Below are 26295 nucleotides of genomic sequence, written 5' to 3' on the forward strand. Positions count from 1 at the left end.
ATATGGACTGTTGTGTAAGGACATTTCAGTGATCAGTTTATGACTCAGAGCTTTTGAAAGTCAAAATCCTAGTATCTGGTTTATACAGCCTGCTGGATAGGGCTTCTTCTACACCTCACTTTCTCTCCACATTGTAGAAACTAGATCCAAGAATTGATGAGACAAACATTTGCAGATATCATGTTAGATTATAACAGGATATTTTAGATAAGACAAGAATAAATAAAAGGAACAGAAAGGTTAATGAATATTTGGAAGTCATTTATTAATTAGCCCAATATTAATTATCTACTATATGACAAGCAATTTCACATACATTCTCCCATTTAATCTTTAAAGTAACCCTGTGGCATAGACATTAATTATATTCACATTAAAAGAGAAAACTGAGGCTCAGAGGGGTTAAATCCCCTGCCCAAGGGTCCCGCTACCAGTGAGTGCCACAGGATTTGAACTTATGTCATTTGACTTGACTTTGAATTCTTTTCACTGCACCTCTCTGTAGAAAAGACTAGTACATTCCACAGTTTGAAAATTGTCATCCATTATCTACAATCCACTTTTTAATGTAAGCCTTACCAAAATAAGTTTCTATTATAATACAACCTCAAAAGATTACCTTGTCTAGAAACATGAAATTGAGAGGTTGTTCCTATTCTTAGGATTGTCTCACTTAAGCAAGAACTGAGAAAGGTGGAATCTGTAGAGACTTGATACTGTTCCCAGGATCCTTTACAAACAGGAATAAACCTCTGTCTAATGCAGACTACTCAATGCCCCCCTCCTCTTGGACTAAATGGGGCCCTTTTACCGAGGAAGCTGCTAATATGGCATCAGGCTATTAATGGGAAAAGCATTTACTTTAGATTAAGAACAGTGTAAAGTAGAGCGGGGCCCACTATGACTGGCTATTAGGGATGTTAATTAAATATTTATAATGTCTAAATTAGCATAGTGAAAGCTCAATTCATCAATTTGTTCTGGTCTGTTTGTAAGGGGAAAAAAATAACTCCAAATGCCCCTGAAGAAAGATGCTATGTGAGTCAATAAGAAGATGACTGAACAATTTATTATGATTGTGGTAAACTTTTTATTTTGATTTTATTTAAAGGTACTTGTTGCAGCACCTTACCTTAAAGACCATTTACCACAGTCAATATACTGGAGGGCCATGCATTATTCATTGATATCCAATGAAAAATTTGCTAAGGTGCTTCAATGCTGCATGTCTCATTGATTAATTGATTTCTTGATAGTTACTTCCAAAAAGTAGGGACTAAGGTTTAAAGTTGAGAACTGGGGCTGGAAGCCAGAAGCCTTGGGTCCTTCCTCCATTACTAACAAACCTACCAAAGGACCTACTTTTCCAAGCCTTGAAATGATATCTTGCTAATAGAGTTGTTTCAGGCTTCATGGTTAATAATTGAGAGGAATAGTTGGATCTTCCATTGATAACAGTTAAGTATGTGGCTGCTTTTCTTTCTGGCTAGTGTCAGGAAGCCAATAATATTAACACCTAAATGCCCACAGCCTGTGAATGCTTAATGAATGTATTTTCTGAATCCCATTAGTTTAAAATTTTTTTTCTGCCTCATTTTATTATGGGAAAGTCCCAAAAGGGAAAGGTCAACTGTCCAACATACTTTCAAGTGTAGATGAGGCTGATTGCAATGGAGACTTTTCATCACCAGCACTTTAAATGGGGTTGTCTGTAGCTGGCTGAAACTCATCACCATTCACACGTTTTGATACACATAATTATGGGAGGGAAGTTTGGAGTTTTTACAAACCCATTCTTCCCACACTGGACCAGTGGTTTGTTTCATGATCATACTTAATGAATGCACTTCTTACCCAAAACTAAAAGGTAAAAAATAAAACTTTATGAACACGTTTTGGTTTGGCTATAAGGAACTGTCTTCCTTGTATCTTGTAGGTTCCTCTCCTATGGAGAAGCGACCAGAAATATTGGTCCCTCTATATATGGGGGTATCTGATCTTCTTTCTTTCCTCCTTCAGACAAGCTGGCCTTCCTACCGAAAGGGCTGGAGTGAAAGGGTTAAAGGTTTTCTGGTCAAAATGACCCAACAGAAGGAGCCCGGCCCAGAGCTGAAATCTAAGTGCTAATGACCGCTGCCCTTCACCCCACTGCTGTCCACCGGCCGGACCTGCGGCTGGGCGGGGGCCAGGGCTGGGAGAGGGCACAATGTTCTGCATTTAACATTTGAACTTCTCCTATGCGAGGCAGCAGGCCGTTTTGTCCTGAGGTCGCTGACCCTGGCTCCCCCATCAGCTGCCCTGAAACCTTAATTGAATGACAGATGGTCATCTTCGAGGTCTCCAGAAGCTGCGCGCTGCCAGCCGCGTGGGGGCTACGGCCCCAGGCCCCAGCGGTCCTGCCCCGACTCTGCCAGCAAGGGGAGGGCGGCCCAAGCATCAGGCGCCCTGCAAACACTCCCGGCGCAGGAGAACAGCGGGGTCAGGGGGCCATGGCTGGCTCCCGGTGGAAGCCAAGGCCTCAGTGGCCGCGCGGGAGAAACCGCCGGATCCTAGTGCCCCTGCCAGCCTCCCGGGTGGAGCACCCACGCCAGGCCTACGGCAGGGCGTTTTCCCTGGCAGCTGGAAGCCTGGCCCAGCCTCAGGCCTTTGGAAGCGGCCGAAGCGGGACAAAACCGCGTCTTCTATGCCGAAAGGCCTAAGTTCCAACATCCTCGGGACCCGCAGCCTCGTGGTCGGGAGCCTGTGTGGCCTAAGGCCAGCAAGCCATTGTCCAATCTCAGGACGCCCACCTCCAGGCCTGGCCCTCCCTCCAGGGCCCGCAAGGAGGCCGGATTCCGGGCGGACCGCTCTACCGCACGCGGCCTGCCCTAAGCCGCAAGGAGTGCCTTCGCGCGAGCGCGGTTCCCGGCCGAAAGCCACTCGAGCCTCGCTGTTCCCGAGGGTCCCTGCGCCTCCCGGGCTAATACCTGAGAGCTGGAATCTCAAAACCATCCCACTGCGGGGAGCTTTCGGGGTAATAAGGTAAAAGATAGGAGCCCAGAAAGACGCCCGGCGGCACCACGCCTAGCCACGCTGCCTCAGCCCTCTGCCCGCGCTCTAGTGTCCTTTTATTATTATTATTTTTTTTTTAAATAAAAGCTGCGAGTCCTACAATTACTAGGATTACAGTGAGCGGGTATTGATCTGTAGCCAGCATTGTAGGATCAAGCAGGCGGGCGGAGGCAGACATCTCCGCCCCCACCCCTCGTCGCCATCTAGTCCAGCAAAGCGCTAAAAAAACGTTTCTAAATGTTTGATTTCAGACGCACCGTCAACACCTGCTGCAAAAGAATGACCCTCCCCCCACCCTCTCCTACCCACCAGAGCGGCCACACCTCCTTCCCTCCACCCGTGGGCCTCCCAGGCCCGAGCCAGCTACGCCACCACCTTCAGCCTTCGCCCCCCCACCCCCCGCCGCCGCTTTTTTTTTTTAATTACTGAGGGAAAATATACACATAAGCAAAAAAAAAAAAAGAAAGAAAGAAAAAAAAAAAAAAAAAAAAAAAAGAAAAAAAAAAAAACCTCTCTGGCAGGCGCGAGAGGGGGTGGTGAGAAGGCCAGGGAAGGCGGTAATGCAACCCTAATGCACAGATAGCTGACATCAACTTCCGTCAGGCAGCTCCTGAAGATCGAACCTTTCGATTGTAACTGGGACAATTTGCATAGTGATTCCCTTTCAGAGCTTTCCCGGGTCCATAACAAGCCCAGGCAGCTATTCAAATGCAAGTTGCAACCCCAAATGCGAGGGTGGCCTGACCAAAAGGAGCCACCCGGCTCCTGGGAGAAGCGAGACCCGTGCTCCGGTTCTCATCCTTCTCTGTTCTTCCTTTTCTCTTTCTCTTCTCCGGTTCCTGATTTAGCTGGGAGCTGTTTATTTATGGCTGCAAATGTGTGTGTGCGAGGGAGAGGGAGAATTGATCTTTGCCTGGATTTAAAGATGGAGCCGAAGGCGCTGGAGGGAATTTGGGTTTGTGCGTCTGGCTCAAACCCTGCGCGCCAAAGGGGGCCGTTTGGCACGGAGCCCGAGGTCTTTCTTTCTCGCACCCCTCACCTCGCGACCCTGCAGGAATCCGCGGGCCCAGGAGCGGCCTGACTGACCCACCTGCCCCGGGCTGAGCTGTCGAGAAAGGCTTCATGGAGGGGGCCAACCCGTCCCGGTCTTTAAAATGAGCACAATAAAAGGTATCACCTGCGACATGTGCGGATTATTTTTTCTTAGGGTTCATTGACGCGGGAGCGGGGTGGGGCGGCTTATAGGTTCTGAGGAGGGGGGAATTAGGGTGCCTGAAATTAGACTCCCCAGTTTCCCGGTTTCTTTCACATTTGAAATTATGCAGATTGACTCTCGTTTCCCTCCCTCCTTAGGGGGGCAAATCCTCCAACGCGAACCTGATCGCTTGTCACAGAAGCAACTTGCCATGAAATCCGCTAATGCGCCGCGACTCGCCCACCGGGGTAAGCCAGTCTCACAAGCGCGTGCGGGGGGAGGGGGGTGGGTAAGCCGGGGCAGGGGCTCCAGGGGCCCTGCCATTCAGGTCCACTGCTGAGCTTGTGGCCACGCAAACAGGGTGGGAGCCGAGGGCGGAGGGCAGAAGCCGCGTCACGGCCTGGGTGCCGAGCGGGGGCGCCCCCCTCCCGCCTGCCCTCCCAGCCACGACCGCTAACGGGTCCTCCTGGCGAGTTTAAAGTAGCAAATGAGGGCAGGGAGGAGGACTCCCAAGCAGGGAGTAAATATCCCGGCGTGCCCAGCTGGGTGGCCGGTACGCGAGCGCGTATGCGGTTTGTGCGCGGTTCTCCTGCGAAGCAGCGTGAGGATGCAGAACAGCACCTGCATTGGTGCGCGTTGTGGAACTGGAGCCCTCGGAATTCACATACGGGGGTAGTGGGGAATTACCCCGATTGGAACTTGTCTCCACATCCCTAGAGAGCTTCCCGCTTTCTGAATCTCCCATGTTGCTCGGTTGGCTCTCCAAATTCAGCCCAAACCTGCTAAAGATGATCACAGGCCACTATTCTTGCAGCACTGACCATTATCTCAATGGCAGAACCAGCTTATCTGGTGAGAGAGCAAAAAGCGGCGGCTAAATTTATTTTCTTTCTTTTCTTTCTTTTCTTTTTTTGAAGTTGTGAGAAATTGTAGGCTTCTTAAACCCATAGAAGCAGCCGAACACATATTTGCCCATGTTCTTTGCTTATATTGGTTCCGGTGCTGGAAGCTGTCAATCCATGAGTTTTTTTCGTTGTACTCGTTCTATGCAGAGCACTCGGGATGTTTTTCTCATCTTTTAAACCTTTGTATCTTAAAAAATATATAGAATGCTCTCCTGATTGTTTCATAATAGGTTTCTTAAAGACTAGATATGTAGAGGGAGTGTTTGGGATTGAATGGTAAAAAAAGCAGACTGGAAGGTACAAATAAACCCAGTGCAAATTGAAAACAAATTGAACAAACGAAATGATTATGAAAGAAGATGAGGGAATTAACTAGACTGGGAAGAATAGGTTTAAGGTCTGAAGTTTGCAGATTTAATGTCCATAGGTAACAAATTGAAAAGAATTAAATCTATGCCTTTGCCTGTGTGTGCACAACCAAAGAGCACACATCCTCCTGGGTATCTTGGTCAAGTGCACATTTATTTCAAGGCATTTCAAAGGGCAATTCAGCTTTGAGATGCTTTCCTGTTTTGGGCAAACTACAAATAGTTAGGTGACCTTTAGTTCTGGGTGGAAAACAATTTAAAATTTATTTCCGGCTGTAGAATAAAAGTAAAATTTTTACAACTCTGATAGTTAAATTATTACAGGTTTCTAAGGAGTTAATTTGATGTAAATAACCTACTCTTCTATGAGCACAGGAGTAACTTAGAGGCCTTAGCTACAAGAAGCTTCTGTCTGATGGTGACAGCTTTGTGTGTCTGAGGGGAGTGTGAGGAGGCTCTGAACCTAGCTTTGGGTTTGTTGCATCCCTCTCCCTCTCTTAAAACAGTAACTCAAGATGTAAGTAAAAGTGTTTTCATTTTTTATTGATCCTGCTAACATCTTTCATTATCCAGCGTGTAGCCACAGCAAATTATTGCTCATTTGATACCGAGAATTCTATTGACCATCGCTTTCATTGGAGAGAGAATTCTAACTACTCTGCTGCTGTATAGTCAGTCAAAGCTAAGGCTGAGGACGTTCCTCTGCTAAAACTGAAGTAAATTGAGCCCTCTGCCTCCAGGAATTGATGGAGATATGTTCATTACATTGGGCCACGTGAACATGCATAGAAATCTGCTTTTTACTCTGCTGACCTTGCCCCCATTCATGCAAAAGGTCGGCCCCTTTGGAACAGATCTGCCGTCTTGGAGGGCTAGGTATTCGTTTGCCTCTCCTGGATCCCTTGTGACAACTTCTTTCCAGTTCTGACCAGGGTTGGAGCAAAGGAAATGATGCAATGATGCAAAGGAAGCCTGCTCCTGTGGTCAATCCTGTGCTCAAAACCAGTCCAATTTGGACACCTACAGAAATCATTAAACCTCCCCACCCTCACCAAAATAAAAATAAATCTCCTAAAATATCCAGATAGTGACTTTATGGTCTGGATATGATTTTCTAAATTAAACTGAACGCCCCCCCCCCCAAACACACACACCAAGACCCCACCTTATCAGACAGGGCTAAGTAGGGGAGGAGGGAGCTCTGAGATCAGCATCTGTTCTCTCTTTGGTTGGCAATGGGCATCCAAAAGAGAATGATGGGCCAGGCGAATCCTGCACTCACCTCACACCAGAAGCCAAGCAGGTGGAACCTCAAGCCTAGTGAAGGAGTGAAGGTCTGACCTTTGACCTGGAAACCCCAGCTCTGGGACTCTCAAGGCTGGAGACAGAGGCCAGTAAGGAAAAGAGGCTGGAGAGACGGACAGGGATAGGAGACTGCCGGGTTTGTTCCCTGAGAAGCTGGTAGATGAATCTGCCTTGACACAGGAAGGAGCTGGAGCTACCACACAGCAGAGGCCACCCAATGCCCCAATCCTCATTCGGCCTTCCTCCTTCCAAAGGCAGCCTCCTCTAGCCCTGCCTGTCAGGACCCAGGGCCTTCACCTCCTCTCTTTGGGCATCTCCCGGCAAGATGCCTGACTCGAGAGTACACTGGATGGGCCAGACAGGGCAGAGAGCAGCATCGATCCCAATACCGAAAGAAGGCTAAGCTGGTGGGGCTGGACTGCTGCTAGCCCAGTTTCGGCACCCAGCCGGGCCTGTCAGATTTCCAAGTAACAAGCAATCCATGCCGGCTTCACCTTAAGCCCTCGACTGGGAGAAGAGGCCAAACGACCTTGGAGAAGCCACGTCCCTGGGGACTCCATAGAAGAGAGGGTTAGGTTAGGTTTCATTTCAGAAACCTCCAGGAGATAAATCCTCCAGGTTCCAGAACAAAAGGAGAGCCAATTAACGACTTTAACAAATGAATCCGCGGCTTGTGCAACCCATTAAACAGAACCAGCTCCAAATCGGAAGGCGTGGGGAATTCTAAGGGACCTGGCTTGGTAGTTATTTTCCTAATTGTGCTAAGTGCTCTTGAAGCTATTCACACTCTCTCGCAGGCCACGCTCCATGAACCCTAGTGCGCGGTTGGGAGCCACTTTGTTCTAGAACAAGGCAGTGAACGAGTGGGAGCCTGCTCTGGGCACGCTGGTCTCTGACTGAAGAGCAGAAGCTGAGAGATGAGGGTAGATTCTAACTCGGCTACTGGGGGGAAAGGTAAGGGAGAGGGAAATGAATTTGAGACGAGATTCACATGGTGGATTTTTTTTTTTTTTGGTTTTTCTTTTTGTTTTTAACGTAGATAAATACCCGCCGGCGTTGGTGTAACCAGCGCACGCCCAATACACTCGTATTCCTCGAATGCGCTCACCGCCGGCCACACTTGGAGAATCCAGTGCAGAGGTTTCCGAAACCCCATTTTCCTGATTGCAGCCCAGACTCTGGAAACCCACGAACCTTCGGGGGAAGGGAGCCTGTTCCGGGCCAAGCGGAGGGTCAGGCGCGAGCGCGGGCCAAGCAGAGGGTCAGGAGCGAGCGCGCACATGCACGCACACACGCGCCCGCACACACACATACGCACAACGGATGTATACACGCACTAGGACTGCGATGGAAGATGCGGGGTGGCTGGACGAGGATCTGGGAGGCTACGACTGAGGGAAGGCTCTGGCGCTGCCAGACCTGTGCAACCTCTAAAGCAGTGTCATCCTTAGAGTTATTTAGGGGAACAAGACCTGGGACATGGGTTTGAGTTAAAGAAATTAGGGGCAAGGTACAGATGGCCCAGCACATCTTTAGAATGAAGCAGAACTGAGAACTGAGGAAGCTAGACCCGCACTGCTGTAAACTGAAGGTTAGGAAATATAATATCCTCACACACAGCAGCAGCACATGTCTCTGATGGCTGGCGAGCTCATCCCTGAGCAAGGGGTCTCTGGCCTCGCCACTGAGCTTCACAAACGCCCTTTCAGCCTCCTCCAGGTTTTGCCAGGCAAATGAAATGAGCAGAACACCATAGTAAATTATTTTGTTCAGCCCTCTGTCTTTTTATGAGAATAAAAGGCAACACTTTGTCATTTTTAATCGTATAAGCAGACAATAAACCTAATTTCGATATTGATTTTTTCCAGAATCAAGTGATTTTGTGCAGTGTCTGTTGTGTTTCCTTTCCAAGGAATGGCCGCTTGCTGGTAGATTGTGTGGGTATAATGCTGCATCTACGCAGCGGGCGATTATCTGTAACATGCAGTTGATGGTGGACTTTGAAGCCAGATAGGTGAGAGGTGGCTCTTCCCGGATGGCAGGAAGTTTCGTTTTTGTCTAATTATCTAGATAATGGTTTCAACTGGGCTGCCTCTAGAGCCCTAGGGTAGATTTAAGGCTCTCGGCTGGCAGTTTTACGAGTTATGGCCTCAGAGATTCACTTTATTTTTTTTCAAAATATAGCCAAATAAATAAAAGTAAAAACAACAACCTAAGATTCTTGCTAATATCAGGGGCCCAGATGGCACCCGGAGGAGCATTAGCAAAGGGAGCACACTCTCCCTGTTTGTCGAGTTCCAAGCCTGGGAAAGGGGTGCCACTGAGCCAGCTGGACATGGCCACTGCAAAGACTCAACTGAAAGTGTCAGGGGATACCTGTTACAGCAAAAGGGCCTAGAGGGTGCTCCCTCTGCATTCTGGAGCTCACTTGCCTCTTTTCTTTAAAAAAAAAAATATTTGATGTCTGTGCAGAATACAGTGAGCACCTTTCATAGGAAAGTCTTGAGGTGCAGAGAAGTAGACCAGGCCTCTCTGCTATAGAAGGAAGAGAAGGAAGAAGGAAATGAGGGAAGAAAGCTTCAGAGGAAAAAAATAATGAGAATAGAAAGGGAGAGGGAGAAAAGAAGGAAGGTAGCAGAAAATTAAAAAGGAAAGGTGGAGAGGAAAGAATAGAAGGAAGGGGGAGGGAAATAAAAAGAAGTGAAAAAGATGGTGAAGGACAGGAAGAAAAGAAAAGAAGGAAGAAAAACAAAATTTAAAAGAACTAAAAAATACAAAAATACCCCATCCTTTGCAGGAAACTGTAGTTGACCTGGAACATTTCCTGTGGCTCCATCCAGGTGGCTCCTACTCCCTCCTGAAACAAGAACAAATGACTGGCCCAAGCATAAATTAAAAGCCTCCTAACTTCCTACTCTAATCCAAAAGACTAGACTCAAAACCAAGCAGACTGAGTCATAAGGGGAGGACCCACCTACTATCCTAGCATCTTTTATAAGGATGCCCTTGTAATTAGCAGGGAGGGTTCACCCCCCCCCCCTTCCGCTTGCAAACGCCTGGGACGCTGCCTATGGGAGGGGACCTGGTAGCCCTATGCCCCCCCCCCACCACGCAGGGTGTGGGGGTGGAACCTCGGGCCTGAGAGTGACCCTGGGGCTTTGACCTTTCCCTGCCGTCCCCCAGGGTCAGTATTTAACCTTTCGTTCCCTGGTTCCTGCCCTCGGCTAGGGAGAAAGGGAAAGTGGGTCGATATTTGGGACCAGCCAGGAAGAGGGGGGAGGTGCCCAGGCCGGTTTGCTGGAGGATGCGTCCCAAACCTGAGCGCTCACACCACTCCCCACGCTTAGGAAACCGAGCCTGAGGATCCTGCGCTTGCCCGGCGCTGGATGCCAAGGCCCAGTTACACCCCGTGCCTGGTAAAGAACCCCTTGAGGCATGGAGGAGTTGCGTGAGCGTCATTCCCAGTTTTCCTGCCCTGTTTAGAGCAGTTTCTCTTCAACCAAACTAATCCCTTCTTAGACATGAGCCACCCTTTCGCATGTGGGGAATACGGAGAGCCTTAGCCAGATGGACTGGAGGCGACAGTGTGGAAATCAGACCTGTGAGCTCCCCCCCCCTCCCCCCCGCCGAGCCAAAAGTATTTGACGCTTCTATGGGAACGGGTGCCAACAGGACCAGTGAAGAAATCGGGCCAAAGTCCGGGCTTCCGGGCCCCAATGACCGCTTCACTGTCCCTGCTGGGACAGCAGAGGCCAGCCTCGCTCCTGACACATTCCGCTAACTTCCAAAAGCGCCTGCGACCAGCGCCCCAGAGGGCTCTCCTAGCGGGGGTGGGGGAAGGTGGGCTGCAAACCGGAGGCTGCAGAGGCGAGCAGAGGGCCCTCCACTCCCCAGCTCCCCGCGGCTTAGGGTTTTCGCGGTCTCCCCAGCTGGAGCCGGGGCCGCCAGGAGCCAGAGCGTTAGGTTCAAATGCATCAAGACTCTGAAGTCATTTATCCGGTTTCATAAATAATTTTCTTATTACACTTAAGCCCGATTCCTGCCCCCTTCCCATTTTTATTGCGGGGTTTCAGCGGCTAAAAAGTTTCTAAGTCGTGTGGGCCGTTGTTTTCCTTTTTCCATCATTAACATCATTAATATACGCTATCAATAACCCTGTCGTTCGGAGCCGAGTTTCACGGTATTGATCCACGCAGCTATTCATCTCTGCCATGCAAGACACGGAATAATTTTCGCATTACAGTAGCTTGGATTTGCTTTTAATTCATATTTAAAGCTGCAACCGGCTCGGTGGAGCGCTCTGCGAAAGACTAGAGGCGCCTAATTAATAATAAGTTAGAAACGAAGGAAGGCACTGGCGAATAAATAATTAATACAGACATCTATGTCTCTTTGAATATTGCTCCTTTAAAAATTTAGACTTACCAGGACCATACTGTAAGTCTGCAATTTATATTGCGGGGATGATTTAAGAAAGCTATTTTTTTTCCTTGAAATACTATGCTGAATTATTTACAGTGTTTTGCAAACCTAAGTTCCTTCATTAGCTAGCCCCTCTGGTTTGTTCCTTCCAGGTGGAAAACACCAATTTTTTTAAAGAATCGTAATAAGGATCATAAAAATCTCCCAGCAAAAACCACCGTTTGCGATTAGCTGCGAGTGGCAAGGGTGGAAGCAGATTGGCCCAGAAAGTCCAATATGGGGTCTCCAGTTCTCTGAGGTCTGGGGGCTGCCTCATAGGGGGTTTTCTTAGGGAAGGCAAACAACAAAATCCAAACTATTGACCAGTGACTTTAGGCATTTGCTGGTACCAGAAGAGACGGAGTTTGAGGTACACTCAGAATCCTCAAAGGGCCTCTGGAAAGAGGTTGGGCTTTGAGGGTTCCAGGTTCTACCCCAAGGCAAAAAAAAAAAAAAAAAAAAATCAGGATTTTTAGAGAAAGGCCATTGAAATCCAGGATTGGATTCCAGGTTAGCCAGCAACTACAGTGGATGAAGAGAAACAGCAAAATTCAAGTGGGTAGAAGTGACTGAAAATCGGGAGCAGTTTTTGTGTGAGAGAGACCAGGATTTGTTTGCAATATTGTTAGCGATATTGATTTTTTTGTTACTTGGATTAATGTATGTTAAACAGGAAAATACAGGCATTAGTCAAGTACATTATAATCATCTATTGTTGAGAGCAAAATTTTTCAGGTGAGTGCCAGAGACTGGTGACTGTAAGGCACTCCCAGGGACCTCAAGACCACCGAGGCTTAGATTGGGGCAGCCGAGGCCCCCAGGGGCTCGCTGTGTGGGAGAAGGAGGGGGCTTCACAACTCCAGGTCCCTCTTCCTCTCCCCTTTTTAGAATTACAGCCTTATATTTAACCAATCCACTACCCAGGTGTGTCAGGCTTGACCTCTCTCCAAGGGTTAAATGATGATTAGACAAAAGGAGAGGTGGAGGCGCTCTTGGCCACCCGGGTCCCTCAAAATTCCTCATCTCGCCCTCCCATCTTCCTTCCAGCCTCCTAGCCCCGCCTCCAGGCCTCCTGGCCCTGGTAACCAACCTTACAACCCTCCTGAATCTTGACCCAGGACTAGGGGCTCCCACATCCCAGCCTTGGTGGCCCGAGGCCGGGCGGGGCGCACAGCCCGCGTGCCTACACAAATACATGCACACACACACACACACACACACACACAGAGGTTAGGCCTGAAAAAAAAAGACACACGAGGTGGAGAGAGGGACACACGAGCAGCTATTCATGACCGCCTGCAGACCCTCCCAACCCCCTCCCTCCCCCAACCCTTGGGCGTCAACCGGGCTCAGAGAAGCAAGACTCGGAGAAACGACACATTCACACCTCTCTCTCTCTCTCTCTCTCTCTCTCTCTCTCTCCACCCCCCCTTTCCTCACACACACACATACACCAACACACAAAACACCCCAATCCCTAGGGATGCCGCCCCCACCCCGCAGGCCCTGCCTCCACGGCCCGCTTTCGTGGGTTGGAGGCCAAGGTTGCGCTCTCAGATTTTCTTCTCAAGGCCCCTCCTGCGCCTGGGTCACCATATTTTTGTGGCAAGACACTGCGACGCACGCACGCCCCGCCGCCCAGGTGAAAGTCTTTTCCGAACTCTGGGGAAGCTAACGGGCATTCCCAAGACCCTTGGGGCTCGGGTGGTCTTGGGTGGCTCGGGTGGCTCGGGTGGAGACGGGAAAGTGAGCTTCAGGGTCAGAGGGTGAAGGTCCGAGGAACAGATTTCTGGGCCCCAGAGATTTAATAATCCTGCGCCGGAATGGCGCGCGGGCCAAAGGCTGGCGCACTCGCTCAGAGCACGAGGGGGTCCCATACTCCGAGGATGGGTTCGCGCGCAAGTCAGGGAGTGAAGGGACGAGGAAGCCGAGACTAGCAATGTGGACAGGGCCAGATGGGCAAGAAAAGAAAGAAGAGCGGAAAATATGAAGGGGAAAGAACAGATGAAGGAAGGGAGGGAACAGGGAGGCTCGGCCAGGAGAAAACAAAGGGCCCTGAGGGGGCCCGGCTGAGCGTGGAGGGAAGCGCCGGCAAGGGGTGGGGAGCCCGGAACACCGGCGTTTCATTTTTAAATCTTCTAGGTGTCTGCGGGTCAAATAAAGACAAGGGCAGTAACGATTATTCTGTTAAATCTATGGTACTTGACTGCGCAAACACTAATTGATTAGACACCAAAATGATTTGTTTAAAGAGTTTTCCTTCCCAAGTGCAGCTGTTCTCGGCCCGGGTAGACGTTATCCTGCGAAGCTGCGGAGAAGCCCGCCAAGTGGGCTGTGCGCCCGACCGCAGAGCCTGCAATCTACATGGTGTAAGGGTGGTTGGTCCCAGCCTCTCCAGTCTCAGGCTGGGCCGAAACCTGCGACTTTCACCCCTGTGTTCATCAGGCCTGGAGGCTGGTGCATCGGAGACCGTCGTGAGCCGACTTTGTCCTCCGCCAGCCCTCTTTGTTCCGAGTTCTACTCACTTCGAGTCACTTTGCCTTGCACCAAAAGGGACCCTTCTCCCTTGTCCCGGTCCTCCCTAGCCCCCAGCACTGCTACTTTCTACCCGCACCCCCCCCCCCCCCAGCGTGGCTAATCCAGAAAGGGAAGAGGAGCCTTTTAAGCATCGCCCCAAAACTGAAAAAATTCGTCGTCCTCCGCAGCCGTTATAGGTCTCTCCTTGTGATATGCTTCAACCATACTGAGATAAGACCAAGGAAATCCACGGAAGGGTTGGCGAGAGAAGGCCAACTCTCCCGGAATAGAGCTGACCGCGTCCAGCGCCTGGCCCTCTGGCCAGAGCGTCACCCAGAAGCTTTGAACCCTTCCCGCAGCCCCACGGCATTAGGACACCCCTTTTCCCTTCAGCGCTCTGATGCCTTAATAAGCCCTCGCCGGAGTGGAATGGATTTAAGCCCATGAGAATCCGCCTCTGGCTTACAAGATGGCCCAAGAGAGGAAGTAATCAGAGATGCTCTATCAGGACCGCTGACATCCTGAGACCACTGCCTCTCGCATCTCCTGGAACGCAACCCTTGAACCTTCTAGAACCCCGAGTCAGGAGGGGTTGGCACGGACCCTTCTCCAGTGCATCTTCTCTTTGGGACTTAGAAGGAGTGGGTAGGAAAAGAAACAAAGGCGAATGCAAAAGTACAGATATATATATAGATAGATAGATATATATATATATATATATATATATATATATATATATATACACACTCATAGACACACATATTATATATTGTCATGGGCAAAACCCGTAATTTAGTTTGTTAGGTTTTCTTTTTCTTTAAAAAGGGAAAAAAGTTAACCTAAGAGATGAATAAAAACTATATGTTAAATAGAAGATCAAAGGTTGACAAAGAGAGCTAGAATAATTGGTTACCACTTCCTCAGCCCCCAGAGAGGGGGGAGAAGCCATTGACTAATTAAAAAAAATGGTTTTCAATAGTGAATCACCAGGTCACTTCTGAATTTTTTTGGTGTTCTATTCTAAACTAACAGCAATTTTCTGAATAAAATTCCTACAGAGGTGTAAAGGACAGGAGAGGCTGGCAGGAAGCATCCAGGGCCAAACACTTCACTCCACAGTTATCAAGTTCCCCACTGTTGCCAGACCCCATAGAAATGGTTCCTCACCAGGAGTTTAATTTTAGACTTGCTACAGGCATCAGAAATTCTGGTGAGTTACATTCTGAGGCTCTAGCCAAGGAGTCAGCCTCCCCTGGAGCCCTGGATAGGAGAATCTGCCCTTGACACCAGGTTTGCTGTTTGTATGGTCAACAAATAGGAAGTAAACATTTAATGGCTCAGAGGGGCTAGAAACATTTTTTTGGAATGGTCCTAAAAACTAGAACTGAGCCAGGTTACATCTCTATAACTCACAAGAAGAACTAACACAGGAATTCTGAAACTTATGGAAGGTTCTGAGAGAATTTTGTGTGGCCAGCATTTGAAGAAATGGCCTTATTCCCAGTCTCTCTTCTAAGCATGGTAGAGTTACATGGCAAGCTGTGGCCCACTCAGTACAGGAAGGACTGTATCTGCCCAACCACTGCCACCCAACATTTACAAAATAAACAGTCTGAAGATCTTGTTTCTGCACTGAAAATATTGCCACTAACAAACATTTCTTTCCTTCTTAAATATATACATGTATATAATTTCGTGGTGGTGATTGGCCCTATTTTTTTTTCATTAATTTCCATGCTTCTACTCAAAATCTAACTGGCTGACAGTAAGCCCTCCCCTTAAATTTCTTGACTGTCATAAAAAATTGAACAGCATCCTGTAATTGTATACACTGACCAGCCAAGTAGTTTTAAGGGGCCCCTCTTGAGCTCGAATTATTTCTTTACCCATAGTGCACCTGATGGGTAGCAGGCATTGTGTTGGCACTGGAAGGTGGGGTGGGGGGGAAGCAAGAGAGGAACAAAATGATGAAAAGCTATCGCAGCCCTCCAGCAGTTGGCAATCCATCTAGTGTCTGTCACACACACACACACACACACACACACGTATATTCACCTTAACTAAGCTTAACAGCATCCTTCCCACTCATCACCCATCCTTAGTAACAGGAAAATTTTCCAAAAGGTCGAATAAGAATACAATGTTTCTTTAAAAATCATTGCAATTTGGGTCAACTACAGGTAAACAATGGTTATGAGAGGTGTGAAAAGCCAAGAAAGATTAGGGAGATTTGCAAACCAAAAGCAAGTCCTGTACACACATTACTTTAACATACATAACACTTATACAGATCTTTCCTTTGACTTCTCCTTTAGAGACCAAGACTGAACCAGACCCTCTTTTTGTAGGGGGTGGGGGCCAATGTTGAGCTCACCTGATCCCAGCCCTCTTCATAGGCTCCAGGGGCCCAGCTGGGAACCACACATGGAGAGTTTCCAAGATCAAGTCCCTAATTACTTACACAAAGAGAAAACCATGAACACTTCGTGCACTTGGTGATATTCACTTCTTTCTTTTAACAAACTGTCTTTTGGGAAGAGAGTTGTCATAAGGGCAAATCAATCATTTCAAGGGGATTAAAATATGTGCGGGTGGGGAGGATACACAATGGTTTATCTCAAAGGTTTAGCTCAAAGGCAGCCTGCTACGGTAAGCTATTGTCTGGTCTCATATGAGAGCTACGTACTCTATGTTGTAAGAAAAGAGAACAGAAACAATAAGGAACCAAGGATACAGCTTCCCACCAATATATTGTGATTCAGTAGGCAGAAACTGTGTTTTATGCTTTTGTGTGTGTGTGTGTGTATGAATAGTTTAGGTGTAGATATAAGTTTAAATAGAGTAACTGTGTTCTCTGACTTTCTTTATGTCAGTGTGTTCCCCCCCCCCCAAAAAAAACCTTTTCTTTTCTGGGGGCGTTAAATTCCTAAATGTTCACTGTGCAGGTAGACACTAAGTCCTCCAAGATGCATTCCCATTTCCTGGGCCTCCACAAGCATTATTTGGACAAGATAGGCATGCCTCTGGTGATGAAACCAACCAGATTAACCAATCCCAGGACATGACCACTTTCAAGGAAGTCAAGTTGGACTGTACCCACTGGCCTTAATCTACCTGGATCATGATGTTGCCCTGGTTTTGTCAGGGAACTAGATAAAGAGATGGGCCTGCTCATGCCTTAGCTGATTGGAAGTTTCTCCCAAGGATTGTGTGGCTCAAGTGTTTGCTTAGGGGACTCAGTCACCACTACTCCCCCTACCTCAGCCCTGGCCTCTCCTAGGGTCTAAGAACATTTTCAGCAGAGACACTGCTGGTGGGCTCTGATTAAGTGCCCCAGGAAAGGAACGTACAGTCTAAGTTTGGCCCAGAGAAGGCCACACACGCTTTGTTCCACATCCAGGTCCAGATAACCCAGGCTCTGAGAGCCTGTCCCCATTGTGACCACTGCTTGCCTGGGGCTGAGGCTCGGCGCTGACCCGGTCGTAACTGCCAAGGGCTGGACAATGGGCACATCTGTCCTTTCTCTGAGGGATGAAAGCACCTAAGCAGACAAGGCTCTGCCTTTTGTTACGGATTTTTTTTCTCTCTTTTGTAAATGAAAGAAAGCCTCGGCATGTGGTAGCCGGGTGTACGTCCCACACTGGGGGCCTCCCCACGCGTCCCCACCAAGCCCAAGGACCAGGTTCGATTCCAGATTGGAGCGTGATTGTGGGAAGCGGACAATTACGCCCGAGGCTGAATTGATTTTCAAATCTGGAGGCTTCTCTCGGGGACGCCGGGAAGAGGGCGTCCCTACGGGCCAAGCGGAGACCGGCGCGCCAGGTCCACACTGCCGGCGTCAGTTCTTCCCACAAGCAGCGTCCTCTGGGTGTTTCACCACGAGGGCCTTAGAGCAACCGCAGAACAGCTCGCGCCTCGGCAGCCCCACCAGCACCCAGAAGTTGACGTGGGAACCCACCAGAGCACTCCCTACCCCCAATACACACACACACACACACACACACACACACACACACACAGTCATTCGCGAAGTGGCACGCCGCCTTAATTATCAGCTGAGATGAAGAAGGACCCAGGCGGCGGGGGACAGAGAGGTATGGCCGGGCCCGAACTCGTGGCACTGAGCGTTCTCCTCTCCCGCGCGTGTAAGAGGAAGGGTGGGCAGAGGATTATCAGGAAGGATGGAGGTTGTCGGGTCAACAGGCACCAAGCTGACCAAGGCATTTAAGATACTTGCTTCTACTCCCTCCAAAGAGGCCAAGCGTTTGAGGATGGGGATAGCGCGGACTCCCAGAAGCCCTCTGGGGAAAAGCTTGGTAGACCAGAGTGTAAGGAGTAACGACACTGGCTGAGGCTCTCTGGGCAATCTACACCGAGAAGCAGCAATTGGACGGAGGGGTGAGGGCTCTCCAGGCGTAGCGCACCTCCCGGGATGGGAGCCCAGGAAACGTTGCTGGGTGAAAGCCCACCCCAGCCAGAGAGCCGAGAGGGGTGCAAGTCTCCAGCGGTTGCGTTGGCCTCCCCAGGTCGCGGTCCACGCCAGGCCTTCGCACGTGCGCGCCGCTCCAGAGCCACCCAGAGCCGCTGTTAAGGCGCGGAGCCCCCCTTCCATCATTTGTATGGGGACGTCACGGGCCTACCGCGCGGTGGCCGAGGGGGCGGGGCCGAGCCGCGCGCCTGCGCGCAGAGCCCGGCGGGCGTGAGGGCGGGCCGCGGCGGCGGCGGCGGCGGCGGCGGCGGCGGCGGCAGCGGCGGCGGAACCGCGGCCACAGAGTCTGCAACAGTAACCGAGCCATGGCTGGAGCTGGCCAGCGGCGCGGGCAAAAAGCAGCCGCCGAAGACGCGCGGGCTGCGTCAGGGGAGCCGGGGGCCTCAGAATTCTAAGAAGGAAAGGGCGAGAGGGGGCCAGGGGCGGGCGGGCTGGGGGCTCCGCGCTCGCCCAACGGCACGGATCCTTTTTGGAAATTAATATTTAAAAAAAAGCCGAGGACGCAGAGGGGAAGGTGGGGGCAAGAGGGAAGGCGAGACACTCAGAGAGGGAGACAGAGCCCCACACTGAGAGGAAGGAAGGCAGGCAGGCAACAGTCGCCGGCAGCCGATGTGAAGACCGGACTGCGTGCGCCCTTCGCCGCCTTTGCCCGGCCTCATCGATGTTGTGTCCGCCGCCCGCTCGCCCGGATCACGATGAACGCGCAGTTGACCATGGAGGCGATCGGCGAGCTGCACGGGGTGAGCCATGAGCCAGTGCCCGCTCCTGCCGACCTCCTGGGCGGCAGTCCCCACGCGCGAAGCTCCGTGGCGCACCGTGGCAGCCACTTGCCCCCCGCGCACCCTCGTTCCATGGGCATGGCGTCCTTGCTGGACGGCGGCGGCGGCGGCGGCGATTACCACCACCACCACCGGGCCCCCGAGCACAGCCTGGCCGGCCCCCTGCACCCCACTATGACCATGGCCTGCGAGACTCCCCCAGGTATGAGCATGCCCACCACCTACACCACCTTAACCCCTCTGCAGCCGCTGCCGCCCATCTCCACCGTCTCGGACAAGTTCCCCCACCATCACCACCACCACCATCACCACCACCACCCGCACCACCACCAGCGCCTGGCGGGCAACGTGAGCGGTAGCTTCACGCTCATGCGGGACGAGCGCGGGCTGGCCTCCATGAATAACCTCTATACCCCCTACCACAAGGACGTGGCCGGCATGGGCCAGAGCCTCTCGCCCCTCTCCAGCTCCGGGCTCGGCGGCATCCACAACTCCCAGCAAGGGCTCCCTCACTATGCCCACCCGGGCGCCGCTATGCCCACTGACAAGATGCTCACCCCCAACGGCTTCGAAGCCCACCACCCGGCCATGCTCGGCCGTCACGGGGAGCAGCACCTCACGCCCACCTCGGCTGGCATGGTGCCCATCAACGGCCTTCCTCCGCACCACCCTCACGCCCACCTGAACGCCCAGGGCCACGGGCAGCTCCTGGGCACGGCCCGGGAACCCAACCCTTCGGTGACCGGCGCACAGGTCAGCAATGGAAGTAATTCAGGGCAGATGGAAGAGATCAATACCAAAGAGGTGGCGCAGCGTATCACCACCGAGCTCAAGCGCTATAGCATCCCACAGGCCATCTTCGCGCAGAGGGTGCTCTGCCGCTCCCAAGGGACCCTCTCGGACCTGCTGCGCAACCCCAAACCCTGGAGCAAACTCAAGTCCGGACGGGAGACCTTCAGGAGGATGTGGAAGTGGCTGCAGGAGCCCGAGTTCCAGCGCATGTCTGCGCTCCGCTTGGCAGGTGAGCCGGCCAAGGAGCTGGGCGCGTGGGGGAGATCAGAGGTTGGGGAAGCTGAAGGGGCCGAAGAAGGGAGGGAAAAGAGAGGGTTGGGCACGCTTCATCCCATTCTCCTTTTCCCCCCAGAAGGGAGGGGGGTTCCCCTGGGCCTGGAAGAGCCAGCACACGGCTCCCAGGTGCAGACCGCCTCCTCCAGAACTCAGTGCATTGGGCTGTGGTAGGTAGGCTCCGGGAGCTGAACGGTACCGCCTGGGCGACTGCGGGGACGCGACGCATTTATGCTGGGAGACAGTGCTGGAAGCGCTCACCGCCGGAGGCGAAGGGAGACCCCGGCACCTGGCTGGATACGTCTGTGCGTCGCTTATCAGTTGGACGCTCCGGGTTTGGGAAGAGGAAGGCGACGAGTGCGTGGAACTGCGCGCAGATTCTGCCAGGCAGTACTCCTGGCACACGCCCGGGTGTTGGGTAGGAGTGTGCAGCAGCTGCCCGCCCACGTTTGGCTGGACTTACGGCGGTGACCCCCTCCGGAGCTTACTCTATTGGCGCCAGGCAGGGGTGGGAGGGATGGGGAGCGCACTCTGAGAGTTTGGGTAAAGGTTCTGAAGCCGACGGAGGGCGTGTTTGGCGCCGACGCTGTGTTAAGAGCACGCACTCTACCCTAGTAACCGGCTGTGGAAGGGTAAGGAAGGCAGATGATGCCGAGGTAAGGGTGAGTGCGGGCGGAGCAGCTAGGGAGCTTACAGCTGAGCCCACGGACAGCCTTTGCTGCCGGCTAGTTTACGACTTCGCATTTCGTTTTTGTTGTTTTGTTTGTTTGTTTCCTCTGCTTGGTGTTTCGAGTGAATCCCCATGCAAGGGGGTGAAAGTGTGGACATGACCCCCAAGTCTGCGAGCAGAGGTCTCCCAGGCGCGAAACCCAGAGGCCCGGTGTTTCTGAGTTGAGCAGGAATGTCTCTTCGGCTCTGCACAGACAGCGCCTAGCTTTCTCAGTTTCTCAAAGCCAAGGTTCAAGGAAAGCTCCTGGAAGCAGGCTGAGGGGACAGCTTAGCCCAGGCTGAATCACACTGGAGATTTCAAGCGGATTCGGCGACCCCGGAGGGCAGAGGACACACGGGGAGGTAGAGCCAAGGGCAACCGAGGGCGGACACGGTTTGATGAGACCGGCAGACTTGATTGACTCCTGGGTCGGTGCTACTCCCCCCGCCCCAATCTCAGCCTGGTGCCCTGGCCTGAGTCCTGGCGAAGAGAAAGGTAAAAGCCGGAATGAGGGTTTGTTAATTAACTGATCGTTCTCCATTAATTCGTCCCTGGAGAATGAGAGACAGTCAATCCGCTCAGAGCCGGGGGCACTGAGGCGTTTCACAGTCTAAAATCAAAGCGAGAGGCCAGAGCCCCCTCCCCCACCACGTGCGGGCCAATGAGAAGCTAGAGGGAGGCAGGTGCCGGCATGCCAGTGAGCCGGCGGCGGGAGCCGGAGGCTACCCAAAGCACTCCTAGGGTCTGGGCGCTCCTGGCCTCTCAGCGGTCCTCAGCACTGGCGGAGCCTGTGCCCCGCCAGTTTTTCCAGCCCAGCCCTGCGCTCCTGGTTCCAAGCAATGTCCCCGCGCAGGGTATTACAGCTTGCGCCTGGAAGTCAGAAGGCGGGGGGGGGGGGGGGGGGGGGGTGGATAGGACAGGAAGGTTAGGAGAGAGAGATTGACAAGGTGCCCTCCGGGGTTCCCGCGAATCCATTCCCTATCCCTGTGTGCATACACCATATCGCCTCCCACCCGTGTGAGCTCACCAAGACCCTAGGGCAGCTGAAGTTCCACAAGGAGCGGGAGAAACAGCTACCCTTCTCCCTGAGTTGCTCTGCCTCTGCAGGAGCCCAAAGTAGTCAGTGCCTTTTCACACGCCTGCGTCAGCCTGGTACTCCGGCTTGAGGACCTTTTAACCAGCAATGCTCTCACAGGCCCGCCTGGGGGGCAGAGGAAATGGAGGAACGGGGTGGAAATGAAGAGGGATCCCCTCAGGGAAGCTTGGTACTCACCCCCCATCCCCAGCCTGGTGAAGGTGCTTGCTCGAGACGTCAGTGACCGCCTTTCCCTTCTGCGCCCCCCCCCCCCCCCCCCGTCGCATCCTGGAAAATCAGACTGACAGGTTCTGCTCAGAGATGACCCCCAGCCCTGGAAACCCGACTTAGGACCGTGATCTGCGCGAGCGCCCTCTGACCTACACGCGTGGGCGCCGCAGTGCTGTTGAGGGAGTAGCACGAGTACTGGGGCCGTCATGTGGGAAGGTTGGGCCAGCCTCACCGGACCCAGAAAGTTATCTAAGGGGCAACGGTCTAGCACCCAGCAGCCAAAGGCGAGTTAAACTCGGCCCAGGCACGTGGCCTTTTCTTGGGGGGAAAAATTAAAAAAAAAGGAAAATCGGATACTGTGTCAGGACAAACTTTGGTGCCCAACCCCAAGTGGAATCCATATCTTAGGACCCGGATGGAGCGCTGAATGTTTAATTTTCTTTCTTTAACTTAATTGAAGGGGTTGAAAAGGCTGGGATGGGGACGCTTGCAGAGTGAGCCCAACCGGGAACAATCCCATTATATTGCAGGAACCACGACCTATTTTAAAGTCACCGAAGAACAAAGAGCCATTCCTTTAACATTTGCATTTCCCGGGTGGGGTGAGGAGGGCGTGAGGCCTTTTCCTGAAGTCTCCAAATAATCTCTAGTAGGCCCCAAGTGCAGATTTAAATGCATTGCAGGACACTTTGGTCGAGGCTGGGGACATTACCGCCATCATCAGCCTCCACGCACAGAGATGCCCCTTGCAGTTTGACTCGCTGTTGCACTAAAGACCCTCAACGTCGTCCCTATCCCGCTGGGTGGTTTTTTTTTGCGATGAGTGGCTTCTCCATCCTCTTCCGGGTGCCCAGGCTCCACGAAGCCTATTGCGGAGGGTCAAAACCTACAGTGGTGCTCGGCCTTTTGGCTAAGATCATGTGTAAAACCTCCACTCGTGGCAGTGTGTTTGGGGAGGTGCTTTCTCCTTACAATATTACATTGGCTTGGTGGAAGATGGGAGACAGGAGGAAATTCTCACCAAATTAAGTACCTTTAAAAAATCAATATGTGTTCCTTCAACCTAATACTTGCTGCTGCCCCATTAAAGTACACTGTTGCTTCTCATCCTCAGTAGGCGTGGGCGGGCTGGACTGTATGGGTGGGTGGGCGCCTATTAAGACCCCGAGATTAGTTTCCAATTAAAGATTCCGGAAGGCTTTGGCCACAATAGAGGAGCTGTCAGCCTAGGAAGAGGCTGGAATGTGCACTACCCGAGGGTACAGCATCATGGACCCAGGAAGCAAAGCCCAGAGGCCTCAGGCTCAGGCAGGGATGGGTGCCAGGCCCCTTTGACCGTGGGGTACCTGAAAGAAGGGAACCTCCAAACAATGCCAGCCAGGGAGCCTTCCAGATCTCCTGCATCTGGGACTGCACCCCCTTCTTGTCCAGAATTGGCCACAGAAAGACCTGGAGGAGAGCCTGAGTCTGGGGGTATGTGTGTAAGGGAGAATGTTCAGCCAGGAAGTGGCCATGAGAAAGTCTCACTGGGACCAACCTGGGCTGTGTTTGCCATAAGTGGCCTTGTGGTCTGGTTGATTGATAACTGGCCTCCTTGCAAGTCCATTTGCTTTTTGTTAATATTTATCCCAGTGGGTGACATTTCAACTGTCCCCTCACATCCCTGGGCCAAGTGAGCCAAGAAGGAGTGAAATGCTGGGCCTTGGGAACCTCACTTCCCCAAATCTCAAAGACTCCCAGGCCAGGAGAAAAAACTAGGACTGGGCATATGGGGACATAGGAACTGGAAGAGTTCCTGGGCCCCAAAATAGGAGAAGGTACCAAATGGACTGGTTCTCTCAAGCCCCACTTCTCACATTGGTGCAGCTTCTCCCAGTCCACTGCAATTCAAACAAAGGGCCTGCGGGTGCGGCCAACCGCATCTTCCTAGCAGCCCAGGAGCCAGTGGGACTGGGGAGGAGGGGCAGTGGTGGAGGAGAAGGGAGCACCTTCTCCCAACATGCAATGGTGGGGGCAGCCAGTTGTCAGGAGGAGACCAGAGGAGTCTCAAAGAACCCCCATTCCCTCAGGGTGAATAGTGGCCATGTGCTCAAGGAGTTGACTGTCGACCCCTCCCCAGCCCCACCCCCCCACTCCCTCCCTCACATCAGCCCAGCAGGAATCCAAAAGTTCTCATCCTTAGGGACAGTCACCAAAAAGCTCTGCATGGGCCTTTCTCTCAGCCTGTACCTGATCCCTTGAGGGTGTGGGATCCTTCTTATAGTCCCCACTAGGGAGCACAGATGCCAGTGAAGAGAGGAAGGAACACTTGGTGTTAAAAAGTGTGCATACGCTGTTGGTGGGAATGCAAATTGGTGCAGCCGCTCTAGAAAGCAGTGTGGAGGTTCCTCAGAAAATTAAAAATAGACCTACCCTATGACCCAGCAATAGCACTGCTAGGAATTTATCCAAGGGATACAGGAGTACTGATGCATAGGGGCACTTGTACCCCAATGTTTATAGCAGCACTCTCAACAATAGCCAAATTATGGAAAGAGCCTAAATGTCCATCAACTGAGGAATGGATAAAGAAATTGTGGTTTATATACACAATGGAATACTACGTGGCAATGAGAAAAAATGAAATATGGCCTTTTGTAGCAACGTGGATGGAACTGGAGAGTGTGATGCTAAGTGAAATAAGCCATACAGAGAAAGACAGATACCATATGGTTTCACTCTTATGTGGATCCTGAGAAACTTAACAGAAACCCATGGGGGAGGGGAAGAAAAAAAAAAAAGAGGTTAGAGTGGGAGAGAGCCAAAGCATAAGAGACTGTTAAAAACTGAGAACAAACTGAGGGTTGATGGGGGGTGGGAGGGAGGCGAGGGTGGGTGATGGGTATTGAGGAGGGCACCTTTTGGGATGAGCACTGGGTGTTGTATGGAAACCAATTTGACAATAAATTTCATATATTTAAAAAAAAGTGTGCATACGGTGAAGATTGGAGCCAACTATTTGACTGGTATAGGAATACCTGTTATTGAGGCTTAAGGAAGCCTGGTGGTTATTGTCTGTAACCCTAGTGTTAGCACATGCAGGATGGCTGCTTGAGACAGATAACCCCATTCTGATGGCAGCTGACTGTCCCACCAGCAGGTGCAGCCCCAGCGCCTTGGAAGTGCCCAAAGGGTGATCAGGATCAGTCAGAGTGATCTGCTGGCCCCAGGGATGTAGTGGTCACTAGAGAGACAGACCCTGTCATAGCTGTTTTGCTACTGGCACTTGGGACAGACTATGCCAACAATACCTGTGTTGTAACAACAAAGCAACTCGGAGCCCAGGCCACATCTTTCTTTACCTTCAAGCATTGAGCCTCACTGCCCTGTGCAGAGCTGGAATCCTGCCCTCCCAGATGCCCTCCACTGGGCTCAGCTTTCCCAGGTGGCCTGATGGGTTGTGTGCGGTGATAGCTGCATACGCCCCCTGCAGGCTGCTGCAGCCGGCCACCAAGCAAGCCTCCAGTGGTTCAACATGCTGCGGAGAGGAAAGGGATACTTGCCATGGCTTTGTTTTTAGAACATCGTTATCCTAGTGATTTGCAAAACAGTAATTATTTTTTGATAGGAAAAGGGTGTGAAGGAGGAAGAAAGGGATACATAGTAGATCTATCTTGGCTCCTGACAATGTCTGGGTGTTACTCCACTAATGAGACAAAATTGCCATGCCCCCCAAAGTGCACCCCAACTCTGACCTCTCGAAACAAAATTCACATTTGGATTTTCTATCCAAATTATACTTTTGCTGGCATGTTTTTGTTTGAGGAAAGCAGGTGACCCCGGTGGTGTGGAGTAGGAGGCTGGGGCTGGGAGATGCAGTACTGGATGTGTGGTTTAGTGGTTCCTTTGTTTTGTTGTTTCCCCTTCTAGCTAACTGACGGGAGTCTGGAGGCAGCCCTGAGGCTTTGAGCTTGGAGGTCTTTGTTTCCCCTAGTGTAGGGTGGGTGAAAGGGCCTACAGAGGCCGACCGGCCTGGAGTCTTGGTGCGGCGTCAGGACCCTGGACAGGGCCCCGCCTGGCTAGCCTGTTCGTTTCTCTTTGCTGCTGGAAAGTGGGTAGGATGCCTTTGAAGAGTTGTAGTAAGGAAGTGAAAATTAACAGCTAAT

At 51.5% G+C, this 26295-nt stretch overlaps 1 protein-coding gene and 1 long non-coding RNA gene across 2 annotated transcripts in view; both read left to right on the forward strand.

Annotated features, from left to right (window-relative positions):
- The first annotated feature begins 3754 nt into the window (after positions 1-3754).
- Positions 3755-8682, forward strand: LOC122468627. Its single transcript, XR_006293294.1, has 3 exons — positions 3755-4221; positions 4405-4494; positions 7864-8682. It is a non-coding gene; the product is annotated as an uncharacterized LOC122468627 (long non-coding RNA).
- A 10089-nt stretch (positions 8683-18771) lies between these two features.
- The window catches only part of ONECUT1 (one cut homeobox 1), a 43914-nt gene continuing 36390 nt past the window's right edge, over positions 18772-26295 (forward strand). The window contains exon 1 of the mRNA XM_043555389.1: positions 18772-20091. Within this exon, the coding sequence (XP_043411324.1) occupies positions 18987-20091 (1105 nt within the window). The 5' untranslated portion in view covers positions 18772-18986. The remainder of the gene's footprint in view (positions 20092-26295) is intronic.

Source organism: Prionailurus bengalensis, chromosome B3 (genome assembly GCF_016509475.1).
Source record: "Prionailurus bengalensis isolate Pbe53 chromosome B3, Fcat_Pben_1.1_paternal_pri, whole genome shotgun sequence".
In the NCBI taxonomy this organism is placed as follows: Eukaryota; Metazoa; Chordata; class Mammalia; order Carnivora; family Felidae; genus Prionailurus; species Prionailurus bengalensis.